A 16,593-nucleotide genomic window follows, 5' to 3' on the forward strand; every position below is an offset into this window, starting at 1 on the left:
AGACTATTGACAAATGCTCATCAAGATCCTGGATTTTTGCGGATTTACTTTAATGAGACGGCTAATGAATTAAATGAAGCAATTGCTTGGATATTTTGATGCAGAAGAAATAGAGTATAAGTCTTTTTTTTCAAAATCAGCCTTCCTAAAGTTAGAGTGCGGGATTATTCAGTGGCGGGGATTATTCGCGTAAATACGGTGTTCTTCTATACGATTTTTTGGTTATGCTTGTTTTCATGCTATGTCATATCAGCTTTTAGTGTGGTGGTTTTTAAGTATTCTGTAAACTTTATATTCCTTTGTCAAGTGTGAAGAAGGCCCAATAAGGGCCAAAACATCTACCTTTAATATGCTTTTAGTTAACATTTATTGTATTGACCAAGGTGGACCAATTACATATTTTTCTTACTGTCAACTGAATACAAGACAAATATGAGATTCTCAAATTGCAAAGCATTTACTGTACTTTATTCTGCTTACATCTTCTCCAAGAAGAGTATCTGATGACTTGTCTAGCAGGAAGACCTAGATTAATGCACTGTGTTCTCTCTCTCTCTCTCTCTCTCTGACCAAAGAAGCCAGGATCAGTTTCTTACAGGTGAGTGAAATGAATACAATAGTGAAAGGCTGACTTGCTGTCAATACAAGCACAATCATCTATGAATGTTGAATTTGAATACAAAGGAACAGGATTTGAATTGAGTAGAGACTGTTTGTATTATCATAATGTTTTATTATATACACTACGAGACTGAAGTACACACGAAAGTGTTTGGCATTTCTGTAGCTAGCTTGCCCTGACCCTAGTGCTGGTTTTGAAGACAGAACAGAGTATGGATAATATACAAAGGATTGATTATATACAACTAAATTACAACAGGTTTAGTGAAGATGAGTGTAACAGCTAGGTAGAAGCAGGACTTGACAAATTTCAGCTTCACTTCTCAGAAGAAAAATCAATCTTTCTATACTTATCTATCAAAGATTCACAAGAAGGTAAAAGATATTTACAAACAGCAAGTGACAGCAGATTGTCCAAGTCCTTTCTACAGCTTAAATTTTAGACTGTACTGTGTTGAAATCAACTGTACTACATATTATAGGTTATGATGCAGACCATGAATAAGACAATGTTAAATAAATACTATACAAAACTTTGTGCTACAAGTCTAAAAGAATACATTCATGTTTATAAAAATTGTACCATAAAAATACTACTTTGTCTCACATGCTTCACAAACCTTAATACACAGCATTTTAAAAAACTACTACACAAAATTAAAAAAAAAAAAGTTGAATAGGCCACTAAGTACTCAGGGACATAAAACTAATTTACATAGTAGCTGAACAAATAAATCCATATAGTGTTTAGGTAGTCAGTCTATCAGCACAACATTAATAATTTACAGAAATTATTTATATAAACTGAAGTCGGAGTCTTAAAATATGTAGTATATTATTTTAGTGAGTTTCAAATGTGAAATTACACCTAAAAATAACCAGACTAAACTATGCACTGAATATTATCAGGCAAAGTATTGACAGACCAAGTTTGTTCTAAAGTCATATATGAATGAAGATACCTTAAGACTATTTTAATGCACTGCATAGCAAATTTTTCATCTATTGTATGATACTGGATAACTACTATATGAGGAAAACACAAGCTATTTGTATTACAAGTTAACAAAGTTCTAACCACATTACTGAGAGAGCTAAAGAGCTATAGAGCTTTAAGAGCCAACCAAAAACATGCCAACAAGTATATGACCATATCAAGTAAAACCACCTTATTTTGTAACTACATGCCTTTCTATTCTGTCATACAGAAATGCACATCTCAGTACCATCACTTTCAAACAGTTAAACAAATAATACCCCTGGATACATATAAACTGATTACTGAGAAACTGTCATTCTTGCCAGCTTTCTTACCTGAGTAATTACTGATAGAGGAGAGTGATCATGGTCATTATTAATTCAGCATTGGGAATCACACCTAATACAGTATACTACAATTTAGAACTGAAGCATGTCATTCTTAAAAAAAGAAGAAAAGGAAGAGAAAAAAAAGAGGCACAATTATATATGGGTAAAACAAACTGTTACAACTGTTTCTTTTGGAAAAATATTTATCTGTAAAGTTAAACCAGTTCCAGTCCAATTCTGGTAATGTCAACATTCCACTTATTGCCATTTAGGATATCTAGAAAACTATTCAGAATTTTGGAAATTAAATGTTAAGAGAATTTCAACTCGGTATAATGAAAAAATTACACCAGGACTGAGGGTATAAAAATGTAAATGGACAGCATATTTAAGCACACAATACATCCACTTCATGCATATCAACACAAGAGTAACGAGAATTCATAATGCAATTATCAAGTGTCTTTCATATACACTAGGTTCAACTAACGGAATTTGAAGTAAGTTAGTAAAAACCCTTTCCCATTATAGCTGACAAATTATTTTTGTACACAAAGTTAAGTAAAAGAGTTGAGAAATAAAGCTTGGACAGAAGCAACTGATTTTTCCATACATATCCCCACAATAACAGAGCTATGAAAACAATACAGGAATCTAGATAAATCCTACCCCCTTGCCCCGTAAGTTTTCTTCAAAAGTTACATTGCAAAAATGATAAAAATTAAGTGATTGTTTCATCACAATTTTCACAACTATCAGTACTAAATGATTTCTATATCCAGTTCCAACAATAAAATGCTAGTATACTGAAATTCAAGATATATCTTGTCATCCTCCAGGTTTTACTTTGTCAGCATGAAATCATCAAACAAAGCTAACAGAGAGATATCTACTTCAAAATTCAGGGGATACAGGACAAGGTTGAAGCACAAACAAAGAGTCTGGATATGTTGGTATGTCATCACTAGAAGATACAAGAATCATTTCTAGAGACAACATCATAGGTTAATTCAGTGGACATAAATAAGAAGGCAAGGACAGTTAGTAATTTTACAAAAGGAAGAGGATTAAAACCAGCAGAGTATTGAGTCTAGAGAAGTTCAGTATCCCATTACATACTCTACAACTCTGACAATTTGAACATGTACTTTTGTACTCTGAAGGTAAGCCTCTGATAATGCTTACGAAATTCAACTTTTCTAATACTGCATATAATGGAAAGAGGATCAGGAAAGGATGATTTACAAAGGGAAGAATCCACAATTTCATCCACACTTCTCAATGTATACAATGTAAAAATACTGAATACAAGTTGTAAGAATTCTGGAACACAGGTAAATGTTGAAGGTAAATATAGCAGCCTGATGATTCTAGCACAAATATTCTAATAGGAACTATATATCCAAAAAAAAAAAAAAAGGGAGAAAAATATCCAGGAGATAATATTAAGAACAGGCTTCCTGTTCAAATGAATGAATGAAGGCCATGTTCCCACGTCAACTGTAAGGATAAACTAGAATTTAAACAAGTTCTGAGTTCCTATGGCTCATTATGTTGGTAATGAAACAAATCTTTTATGTAAACAAATAAGTAAAGCTGCTATTTAATTTAACATTTCCGAAGTGATATCTATCTTACTAATGTTACAGCTGGACATACATGGAATTTTGCAATAGAGTACCTACAATACAGGTAAAAATTAAAGATGGGAGAGAATGCGCTGCAAGATATCAGGTAATATTAAAAATACCCACACAACACATATCCAGGATTGTAAGTGTAATGTTACATGTGAGGTAAACAATACTTTGACTTGCACAATATCTGAAATAACGGAAATAGAGCTAAGAAATCAACATAAGGTTTTGTGTGTGTTTATTAAAAAAGACTTGAACAAGCACTTGAAATATCATATACACTAAAAACTAAACACAATATCATACACAAGGTAATGCTATGATCCACCAATTTCTTGAATCACCGATAATCATCCTTTACTCCCAACTTAATATCAGCTTAGTTGTTTGAAATCATTAAAACTATTAAGATAATATGAATACACACCAAATGTTTCATTAACCTCTCTATGCAACTTCTCTTTTGTTAGTCAGGAAAGTTTCATTTCAACAGTTTAATTAAGATTACTGTTGACAGTTTCAATTCACAGTTCCACTTCCAGATATGAACTACCTGTTAAGAGTGAAATTTCAAACACATTCCTTTCAACTTGCAATTTTTAAAGATAATTAGGACTATTAAATGGTCAATGTACAGTACATAACATTGCATCTGTATTGATTTGAAATATTTTACATTAATGAGCACATTTTTAATGCATTATAAATTACTATGCAGTGCATTAATATATGTACAGTTGGAATTTTCATTAACTGGCACAATATTTCTATTCAATAGTAAGGGGCAATTAAATGCAAGAACTTTTAATATAAGAATCAGTATCTGGAAATTGTTCAAGCAAATCAGAATTTTCAAAATTTCTTTTTCAATTAATATTTCTGATATAATGGTACTGTCACATCTCCAGAGAAAAGTAATTTGAATAAAACAACAGCAATTAAGTTTCAGGGACAACAATTTTCAATTACCATACAATAACTAAAAGTATATTTAGTAACTTAAAATGAAAAATTCTTAAAATCTAGGAGTTTTGGATATAAATTAATAAGTAGTTTCAATTAGCAGATCATTATCCAATACCATATTGGGTTGTCATCGGGAAAGCTTGCACAGCACACAGATTTGAATAGACCATGTCTTAAGCTCCCAATATTTGCTGCACAATAAAACACTACTTGAAAGCACTTGCTTATCTCTTAGTAGTTTTAAAGGCTTCAAGTCTTTTACGAAGATCGTCTATACCCATAAATCCAGTGCTGCTGGAACTGTGAGGTTCAGTCTTCGGCTGAAATGACACAAAATGCTGTCAGCCTTCATGATGATCCAGGAACATGACATGAACATACTACCCTAATACAAGAAATAGAATATGCCAATAGATATATATATATATATAGATATATATACAGTAAAACCTCCCTATAACGGACACCTTCGGGACCGAAATAAATGTCCGTTATGAAGCGTGAGAGGTTATGAAACCGGTACCATTAAACATAAGTTGGAACACAATAACCCATGTATTGCATGTGTTAACAATTCTCGCAAATGTACCTTTAATTGTATACTGTATACAGTATTGTACAATATACTGCACTGTACTCGCATGAGAAAGTTGTAGATGGGCTGCTGCAGCTGTGATGCACTGTATTAAAGAGACAAAAACACTTCTATGGAAACCTCTATTGAGCACACTGTACACTATTACCGTTCACCATGTTAAAATTAAGAAGAACATATGAGTTTTTGAAACTTCAAATCAGTATGTAGATGTAGCAATATCTAGCACAGTACAGTAAAACATTAACACTGGAAAAAATCCTTAATGTTCGTTTGTTTTGTCCATTTCGGTTTAGCAATGATGTTTTCACTATGTGCAATTGAATCCTGGGTCCAATTTACACCTTTTTCATCGTTTTGTTTATAATAAAATTCTTTCAGTCACTTAACAATGCCGAGAGCCCCACTGTACGAGGTTATTGGCAGCACATTCATTTCCGTATTTTCTTCAAAGTCGTCATTAGCATCACCTTCACTTTCGCTTTCGTCAGAATCTTCATTTTTGTCCCTCTTCCCTTGGACTGACTGAAGAATCGTTTTCGTGTCTTCACTCTCACACTCTGTTGGAATATCTGAATCAATTTCGATATAGGTGTTCACTTGTACACTGTAACCTGCTGCATTAATCAACTCTTGTGTTGTTTCCATGCTGTCAGGAAGGGTATCCGATTCTATTTCGGGATGTCCACCACTAGCGGAAAATCCAGCTTTCAGAAAGCAGTTACGAATTGTTGAGGCCGTGACACGTTTTTTCATATTCAGCCCCTTTGTCAGTGTTTGAAGGGTTACTTCATTCCCGTTAAGTTCCGATACTACGTGCTTCATCACTAACTGTCTGTACATAACGTTGAAGTTCTGGATCACTCCTTGGTCAAGTGGCTGAGAAACTGATCTTACATTTGGTAAGAGAAAGACGATCTTCACATTTTGCAACTTAATTGTATCCGGATGCGATACTGCATTATCGAGGAATAATAACACTTTTCGCTCCTGGCGTATCATTTTTCGGTCCAATTGTCCTAGCCACTCTGTCATTATTTCTCTGGTCATCCATGCTTTCCTATTCGCTTTCCATTCAATGCCAAACTTCGTAACGTCCATAGTTGTAAAACACCTTGGTTTTGCAGCCTTTCCTATCACAGGGGGCTCCTCCCGTTCCCCACTCATACTTGCACATAACAAGACCGTAAGACGTTCTTTTGCAACTTTTCCACCAGTACAACGATTTCCTTTGAAACACAAAGTTTTGTCGGGTAAATCGCGGAAAAATAATCCAGTTTCATCGGCATTCAAAATATTTTCCGGAGCATACCTGTCTATGATTGAAGGTACTTTTTCTTGCCAGTTGTCAACAATCTCCATATTAACATTGGATGATTCTCCGTAAATCACTCTGAAGTTGACACCATGTCGCTTTCTGAATCTTTCTAGCCAGCCATTCGAGGCTTTGAAATCTCCAATACCTAATTCTGTCGCGAATTCTAACGCTTTTGCTTGTATCATTGGTCCTGAGACAGGGACATTCTGATTTCTTAGTTTAGCGAACCACTCTAGCGTTGCCTTGTCAATGAGAGCTCCACTACCACTTTGAAACAGTTTAATGCGCTGTTCGTTGCCATTTAAATGCCATTCTTTCACTAGTTCCTCTTGCTTTTTCACAATTTCAGCTGCCTGGTGTCTTTCCAATCTTAAACACTTCGGACAGTTTACGCACACCACACTTTTCACGTTCATGATAGTCTATTATGCCTACCTTTTCTTTTAAAGTTAAAAACTTCATCGGAGCCATGTTTACACACACTTCCTAACGTAAAATTGAACACATCAAATGCCCACGAATCAATGAAAAGTAACCTGACAGTGAAGGTACGAATTCCAGGGCTGTTGAGCATGTCGGAAAAACGTAAAATTGAACACATCAAAAGCCCACGAATCAATGAAAAGTAACCTGACAGTGAAGGTACGAATTCCAGGGCTGTTGAGCATGTCGGATCATACAACTTCCGGAAGTGATAGCGTAGCTTAGTGTTGCCTTCCAAGAATGTGTACAGCCAGGATCAAAAGTTACGGTGTCTGTGATTCTTGGAAGTACCGGCTGTGCAAAAAGTAAGCGAATACATACTGTACAGGACACAAATACAGAATTTTTAAAAAAAGAAAATTTCCGTTAGGAGAGGTTTAATTGGAGTTTCTCGTGGCTATGGTGTGTCCGTGTCCATAATAAAGGGTGTCCGTATAAGAGGGGTAAATTACTCATACACAACATGGCATTTAATTACGGACCTAGAAAATCGTCCGCCAATGAGGGGTGTCCGCCGGTGAGAAGTGTCCGTTAAGACAGGTTTTACTGAATGTGTGTATATATATATTTTTTTGGAAGAGCCCTGCTGACTGGAGATACACAATGGCCTGAAGAACATGTAATGGGAGCTTTCAGAGACAGAACCCAGCATGAATTGTGGGCTTGAGTATTTCTGAACAAGATTTTTATAATGAACATCCTTAAAAGAATAGTACTGATTGGAAAACATTTTAACATGCTGGATAAGAGCTTAGTCAACAAAAAATTGGTTCACCCACAGCCAATTAAAACACATGGATACTGATATGATTTTAAGTGGTTACCAAAGAAAAGTCAACCACAGATTGTAAAATACAGTAGGTTTGTACCAGGTGTCCACAAACTGACTGAACAAAGTCTGTATTTTCCGATCTTGTAGGCCGAGGTCTAGGAGCATATGATGGTCCCGACATTTCACCGAAGACTGCATTCGGCATCTTTAAGGGCCTGTTCTACGACAGCCGAAAAAAGTGCGGTATAAATTTATTTGGCAGTTTGGACATTTATCTGGAAATTCGGTTGAAAACGCGTACTACGACCTTTGTTTATGTGCAATCGGGGAAAATACTCTCGAGTATAGTTATGCTGAAGTTGGAGAGGCTGTTAACGCTCTTATCTGGGACTTCGCTCCTATCGGGGACGCTACTGTAAAGAATCAAGATGAATCTACATCTGCACGATGCTGTGCGAAATTAAGTTGTTACAATGTAATCTATGTATATATATTCATAAAGTACGTCATGCTTCCTGTCCAGCTATCACAGAATTTTTAAAGATTTCCCAAGCTAGCAAGTTGTTGCTACCGACTATATCAGTAGCACACAAGCAGTCAACACAAAGCTTCATAGGTAGCCGTGGTCGTTAGGGCAACATCGTTTGCTGCTATGCAGTTTTTCGTGGGTTCGAGTCCCATTAGTCTAACTTTTTTTTTACCGTCTAAATGACCTGTAGGGTACTAGAGGTGATAGTACACATTTCCTAATCATTAAAATGCACGTCAAAAGCGTTAGTTCTATGCCAAATCTATCCATGACTCACATATGGAGTAAAGGTATACGACGTTGTTCATGGCGCTTCGTCGAATGAGGATGTTAAGGAGGTTATATTTCTTTTACTTCATAACAACTTGCTACAAAAGTTTAACGCTAAAGTGAGATAAATGCTTGCCAGTTACTATTCTCACGTTGTATTGAAAAGAAAGAAACTAACTACTGGTACTTATTCAACGAGCAAACAATAAATTGAATTACTTTACTTTTGCCGTAACGCGCATCCTCGTAAATAGTACTAGACAAAAAAGATACATAACCTGAACCTTAACTTTTGCGTCCAGGTTACATTTTCAGTGTGTTTATTTTCTATAATAGTTTCAGTTTCGTTATACAGTTAATTAATTTTAACATTTCTTTGTGTATATTTCAGTCCTAATTCTGTTTTTGACCTCAACTTCCACATTATAGCTTAATAAGAGTTTGATATTGGATTCTAGTAATACAATTTCAAAAGGAATAGAGCTAAACAAACGAAAACACCAGGGAACACGTATACCACTGCGCTAAATTTCACTGTATTTTCAGTAACCCAAGAAAAATGTTACTACACCTTCCGCATTACAATACCGTCGTTAAAATCCGTTGGTAGTATGCAAGAAAATATTTAACTTCTATTTTGCAAAAATGCAGCCTATGTATCTGGCTGTTTACCTGACAGTCGTAGTACAGGCCCTAAGAGTTACAAATTACTTTAATGGCTATGAAGCTCTTAGTGGAATGGAGTGGTGTCAGAATTCCACCTCTACATATATAGAGCAGGCTATGGTCAGCCACAGTGGGGAGAGATTGCTGACTGGCTGTTCTTTGGCTAATGATAGTGCAAGCTACGGTGCACTGCTCATCTGTGTGTGCGTGTGTGTGTGTGTGTGTGTGTGGGTGTGTGTGGGTGGGGGCAGGCAATTAGCAGTATGATATGCCCCTTGACCACTGTATATGAGCCCAGAAAATACTGTTGCGAATAAAACTCCGTCTGTTTCATTACTCAAATTTATTTCAGGATGACCCAATAAATGCACACACACAATTCCAATCAGTTTGAATGGCCAGACTTACTAATTACTGTCTATTTACAAACCCCTCTTTCTTATGGCACAGCAGGCCGCCCAACCCATTGCTATACCTGTGGACGGTTAATCCTCAATTTCACTTCAAGTCCAGTCAACTCGTAGAGCAGCTGTGTGTAGACTGCTGGATCTGAACACAGGACTACGGACCACTGAACACACGACTGTTCGTTTGTACAACTCCACAGACAGTTCAGTAAATTCACACAGTCGCATGCAGTGAACAACTAAACAGCAACAGCAGGACGATACAACAACAGCCAATATTAACGCAGGTCCATTTACTTTCACACACATGACAGCAGCTTCCCTTAGTCTGCAGAAATACACAAACACACAGTACTCTCAGGTAGTACACAGTCTTCCGTTCCGTCATCTCCAGCCCGTCTACTCAATAGACTCTCCGACTCCACAACCACAGACCTCATTGGGACACTAGCAACAGCCAAAACCTCTGTCGCCCTCAGCCCAACTACCGAACACCAACACACTATCTCACACATATCCCACCACAGAGTTCAACAGTGACCCCGAATCCACTACGGAGCCTAACACTGACTGTAGCTCCATCACGGAGCTCAACTCTGACTGACTGTCCGCGGCTAGCCTCCCTTTTTATAGCTCGGGTATTTTGAGCCAGAATTTTCGTGAGATGGCTAGAGGCAGAATATCCCCGTTGAATCTCCAAGAAACTCAAATGTAAGCCGGCCGACGAGAACAATACATGGAAAGACTGGCCCCACCCCCACAAGCTGGCTGGGAGATCCCAGGTTGTCTCAGTCACCAGCCCCTTCCTGGAAATACCAAAAGGGGCTACCATGGGGCTGGCACGTAACAATACAGACACTGTTCGTAACACCGGTCGTGATAGCCTCAACTTCTACCTAAAGCGATGGTGCTCAGCATTGCACAGCACGGGCTGTAATGATCGTAGCAGCCTGAAATTTTGTACATACGCCACTGAGCAATGCGCTCACAAATTATGCCACAACAATTACTACTTCCAAGTCCTGGCACCAGGTGAAAATATAATGCTGTAAGCAGGGATAGGATTGCAGAGAAAAAGGCAGGAAACATAGAAAAGTGGTTCAGGCAAGTTTATTAGGATTTATGGTTAAAAATACTCTTCAATATGGCCTTCCAACTCAGCAGCATGCTGCATCTGTAACACGGCATGGTCGACAGTTGCCTGCAGCATATCAGGTGAAATCAGAGCGCCATCTCGTGGTATGCTAGCCTTTAGATCAGGCAAAGACTGGATATGTCCCTGAAAGACAACATCTTTCAAATATCTCCACAACCAACAGTCTCATGGATTTCAGTTGGGGGTCTTGAAGGCAACGCATCTGGAAAATGCTTAGAGATGATACGGTCATTACTGAAGGTTTCTTGCAGCAAATCTTTTACCTGGCGGGCAACATGTGGTGTTACCCCATTTTGCATGAAAATAATGGTGTGGTCACAGTTGCTTTCTTGCCATGCTGGAATCACGTGTTACACAAGGAGGTCCTGTAACATGCAGATGTCACTGTACACCTAACAGGCCCGAGAGGAGTCATCTCCTCAAAGAAAAACTGATGAAGAAGGAAGTAGCTTATAAAATCATATCAAACAGTTAAGCAATGGTTGTTCCTGCACAACGTGTGGAAGAGTTAACCCCCATATGCGACAGCTCTGTGCATTCACTGCACCCTCCAGAGTAAAATACACCTCATCAGTCCACATGCAGTCCAGTTCCATGTGTACGAAAACCGAAGGGCAAATTCAAAGTGGTGTTGAATAACTTGCGGTTTCAATTTGTGAACAGTGTGAAGGATACCGGTGTACAGTTAAATGCACTTGGAACTGTGTTGTCTATTGACCGGGGGACTGATAGTTCATGTGACACAGCTCAAGCACGAGAAGCTACAGCAACTTTGTCAACATACATCAAAATCAAAAGACCTGCACCTGGCGAGCCAAACTTGTCCTCGGACACTCCCGGCACTAAAACCCATACGCCATTTCCATTTCATAGCTATATTACAGTTGAAAAATGCTTCCGTTTCACTAATGAGTGAATAATTGTTCACTTTAAACCGGGTGTCCACAATTAAGCTGACAGTTTAAACAGCACAGCACAGGCTGTAATAGTCTTAGGAGTCTGAAATTTCATAGATATACTAAGCAATATGCTAATGAATTATGCCACAAAAATTATTAGTTTCAGGCAAATATATGGCGTTGGAATCGGTCAGAACATGCAATATTCCAAAACTGAAGTCTAAATGTTGCTTGTTAAGACATGTTGATTCATTGTGTGAAGTGAATGTTGAAACTTGAAGTTGAACTTTTCCATATGAAACATTGTTTTATCAGAATGGCAGCAATAGCAATGCTGCATTGTAGGAATATCACAGGCAGAAACTGCTGAGAAAAGGCCCCATGTCAATTAATGGGCTAAAGAACATGATTAAGAAATTTGAGGAAACAAGTGAATTAGATGTTGCACTAGGGAGAGATTTGACGCACGTAGGCGACCTGCGCGTTGTGATGCGGATGAAATGATGAAGACAACACACACACCCAGCCCCCGTGCCAGCGAAATTAACCAATGAAGGTTAAAATTCCCGACCCTGCCGGGAATCGAACCTGGGACCCCCTGTGACCAAAGGCCAGCACACTAACCATTTGGCCACTGTAATATAGCTGATAAGCTGTTACAAGAACCAAATATGTTCCCAACGTAGCCTATATATTCATTGCTTGTAATCTGGTAAATGTGTACGAAAGGCATATTCTGTGTCCAATCTTTGCTAGTGACGACTATTCTGTGATAGGGAAGAGAGAGGTGGGGGGGGAATGGAAGGTGTTCGTGGAAAGATTATAGCTGTGGCATTCTCAGCTTTTAGTGAGATTATTTTCAGTTTGCTGGTAATTATTGGATGTTAAACGTGTGTTGTATAGTTCATCATTGTGATGATTAACAGCACACTTTTGTAAAAAAGAGAGGTATATTTATTAAAGAAGGAAAAACACAGTTTCAGAGCAAGATTTGTCGTACAGTGGGTGCATGGTTCAATGGCCACACAGCTACAAACAATTCATTTGCGGTAAGCCAATATGGTTTGGATTTTAAAAAATTTGGTATCCAAATTCAAAACACAGTATGGTTACTTGGTTAATTCTGAATTATACCAGGGCAAGGGGCCTAAATGCAAGAGTATGAAGGTGTGTTCGGTAAAGCAGCAAGCAGTCTACTGGTGCTACAACACGAGATTTCACATGAGAAAAGGAATATAGAGTACAATGTATACCTGGACACTTTATTCAGTGGTGCAGCACTGTTCTTGTATTTGAACTTTCTTATTATTCTGGTACTGGGACTATTAGAGAAAACAGAATTCCTAAGGAATGCTCAATGATAAGCAAAGCTCATTTTTCCAAAAAGGGCAAAGAGACACAAGGGACCCAAACTTCTACAGGGGATAGCCCTGGAGTCCACAGCCCTAAAAATAATCACAAGCTTACTTACCGACAGATTAAGACTGATGACGGAACACACTATACCGGAACAACAGTTTGACTTCATGAAAGTGAAACAGACGATTCAGGAAGCGAAATTCATACAAGATGACATTGAAACAGCTCCAGAACACCCAAGAGGAAAACTACATGCCATTTTCATAGATTACACTAAGGCGTTCGACCTTCTAAATAGGCAATTCATAATAAGAAGAATAGAAGGAATAACAGGAAGAAATCAAGAAACCAGACTCATACAAAGCATCTTATCCAAAAAACCAACTAGAAATAGAGGAAAGACCAGGCGAGTTGGCCATATGGGTAGAGGCGCGCGGCTGTGAGCTTGCATCCGGGAGATAGTGGGTTCGAATCCTACTGTCAGCAGCCCTGAAGATGGTTTTCGGTGGTTTCCCATTTTCACACCAGGCAAATGCTGGGGCTGTATCTTAAATAAGGCCATGGCCGCTTCCTTCCAACTCCTGGCTCTTTCCTTTCCCATCGTCGCCGTAAGACCTATCTGTGTCGGTGCGACTGGAAAGAGACGATAGAGCAAATGAACGGCGTCCTTCAAGGTGACCCTTTGAGCCCTCTGCTATTCCTAACAACCACTGCAGGAGTACCAGAAGAAATAGCAACAGAAAATGTCAAAATATACACCTACGCAGACAACATGATAATCGTATCCCCAGAATTTCAAAATGCCCAAGAAACCTTCAACAAACTCCTAGCATAGCCTGGAAAAAAACCCCAACATAAATCTAAATGAGAAGAAAACAGTGAAAAATGACATTATTAAAAGGGAGGAAGACTGGAGGCGAATGACTACATCCTGTATAAAGGAAATCCACTGCTAAACGTACCAAACTTCAAACACCTACGTATCACACTGCAAATCTGAGGGGACACGTACGACCTACACATCAGAGAACGCGCCTCAACAGCCAGGATGGCAGCAAATAGTATAATGAATCTGAGAAACTAACTTTGGAAATGGCGATGACCATATTCCGCCTGAAGATGGCACCAAGTATGACTTACGGATTACAGGTGATATGGAAGAACCTAAACAAGAAAAATCTAGACATGGAAAAAGTTAAAGCTCAATTCTTGAAAAGAGTTCTAAGTCTATCAAAGCACACGCCCTCACGCCTCACCAATGTGCTAGCAAAGGAACAGTTCTTCATAGAAGAATTTCGCCTTGACCTGCTCCTGCCAGCCACCGAAGCCTACGAAGATCTACTAAGAGAACTCACCAAGAAGAAACAAGAGATATGGCTGGAGTTCTTCGCCACAGATGTGATGACCTACAGGGACTGGACTGAAGCCAGATACGACCTACGACACATCATGACGAGAGTAGTCCACGAGTTTCACCACCGACTATGCACAACAGATAAATTCCACAACCCAGAAGACAAGTGCAAGCTAAGTGGGTCAAACTGCGACCGATACCTTGTTATCTGGTGTAAAAACAGAGGAACCTCACTAACACACATCTGTAAGATATAAAACGGACTAAATACAAAAATAAAATAAAAACACAATTTACTCAATATTACCTCTTGTAACATGACCTTACATCTGTATGGCCATTGACTGTAATAAAATCTATTATTATTTTTCCAAAAAAAAAAGGGGGGGGGGTTATTTGAGACAGCTATGAAAACGAATGATGGCCACCTCTACATCAAATGGATGGGCAATGCAGTCGTAACAATGCTGTCTACATCATGTAGCACCCTAGAATTGGTTCCAGTGAAGAGGTTTTCTAAGCATCTGAAACTATCTGCAATGGTTGAAAGACTTAAGCTGATTAATTGATATATTGGGCCAAAATGTTGGCTATTGTCAGTACATTTTCTTGCTTAACACGTTATCTTTTCGTGTTTCCTGCAAAAACGTCTTAACAGGGTTTTACTGCATTACCATTGAATTTAGGATGTTATATAACTGATCATTCGGCCATTTCACTGAAATCTGTCTGGTCCAACCGAAACAGTTCCCTTGTTGTTGAGAGAGGGATTTAAAATGGCTAGAGTGGATATTTAAATAGCCTACTGAGTAGCCAGTAGCAGAGTCCTGCGGAGCGGCCCAACCCATGAGCTGCTTCGGTGATAAACGGCAATGGGCTTTCCAAAGCTCGAACATACGAAGCCCGTGACGTCATCGCACGGGCCGGGCTGGGCAGCGCTATGTCGTGCGTACGCGGTGAGCCAAGGGCAGCGCTGTGGTAGTACTATGGGCTGACTGCTTCGATGTGTACAGTGTACTGCGTGTTAGCGGAGTGTGTTGTCTTACGTTCGAGTGGAGACGATCAGGTCTGCTGTGCTTTTCTGTTTGACTTCGCCCGTCTATCCTGTTATTGGAAATGAGTGCGGAGTGTGGTTCCAAACGAAAAGAAACCGTGGCAAGAAAACGTGAAGTGAAAGAAAAACTAGAAACCGGACAATACAAGACTTCTGAACCGGACCCTAACCTTAGAAGTCGTATTTGGTCGGTATTCAAGCCTGTTGTTGACAGTGATGGAAGAGACGTTAATTTTGTGTGCTGCACGATCTGCGGTGAACTGTATGTACACACTAAAGGGTTGACAGGCACGTCACACATTTCCCGTCATCCGTGTGTATCTAACAACAAATCATCTCCCGTAAAAGAACATCGTCTTCCTAAACCTGCCCAGGACTTGATTGTTGCTAAATGTGTTGCTTTGTGTGCTCGAGACTTAAGGTCGTATGAGACAGTCGGAGGTGATGGCTTTCTGGATCTCGCTCAGACATTGGTTGACACTGGATCGGTGTATGGAAAGGTATCCGTAACAGATATCATACCTCATCCAACAACCGTCTCCCGACACATAGCAGAAAGTGCTAAACGTCTACGGGATTCAATTATGCCGGAGGTACTCGACCTTATAAGTAGAAGGGAATGCGCAGCCACCACAGATATGTGGACATGTAGCACAAAAAAGAACCATTACTTAACGTGCACGATTTCTTATTTTGTTCAATGGGAACTCAAGTCTCGTGTCTTGTTCACGACCAGGTTTCCAGACGAGCCTAAAACAGGTGATAATATTAAAAGAGAATTGGTGAGACGATTTAGGGTCCTAGGTGTCACCGAGACCGTTCTTAAAGACGTGCCTTTTACAACTGATCAGGGTGCCAACATAATTGCCGCACTGCGTGATTATACGAGGCTGAATTGCGCCTGTCATATGCTCAACACGGTGCTACGAAATGCGTTCAATCCTCAGTTTATATCAGTTCGTTGCCCTCACATTGATACCCTTATGTCTGCGACGAAAGGACTTGTTACATACGTAAAACAAAGTGGCCTATTGAACGCTCTTGAAAAATCATTGCAACAATCCAACGACACTCGCTGGAACACTCGTTTAACTATGCTAGAATCTGTGCAATGTCAGTATTCGGCTTTGTGGGAAAAACTAGCTGAAAAAGGACAGACAAATCATATGGATGGAATCGATATCAAGCTGTTGAACGAC

At 39.0% G+C, this 16,593-nt stretch overlaps 1 protein-coding gene across 1 annotated transcript in view; it reads right to left on the reverse strand.

The window, feature by feature from the left end:
* Positions 1-725: 725 nt before the first annotated feature.
* Positions 726-16,593, reverse strand: part of msps (msps cytoskeleton-associated protein 5) — a 414,143-nt gene continuing 398,275 nt past the window's right edge. Inside the window, exon 34 of the mRNA XM_068226728.1 lies at positions 726-4,852. Coding sequence (XP_068082829.1) covers positions 4,757-4,852 — 96 coding nt within the window. The 3' untranslated portion in view covers positions 726-4,756. The remainder of the gene's footprint in view (positions 4,853-16,593) is intronic.

This window comes from Anabrus simplex, chromosome 3 (genome assembly GCF_040414725.1).
Source record: "Anabrus simplex isolate iqAnaSimp1 chromosome 3, ASM4041472v1, whole genome shotgun sequence".
Taxonomy (NCBI): domain Eukaryota; kingdom Metazoa; phylum Arthropoda; class Insecta; order Orthoptera; family Tettigoniidae; genus Anabrus; species Anabrus simplex.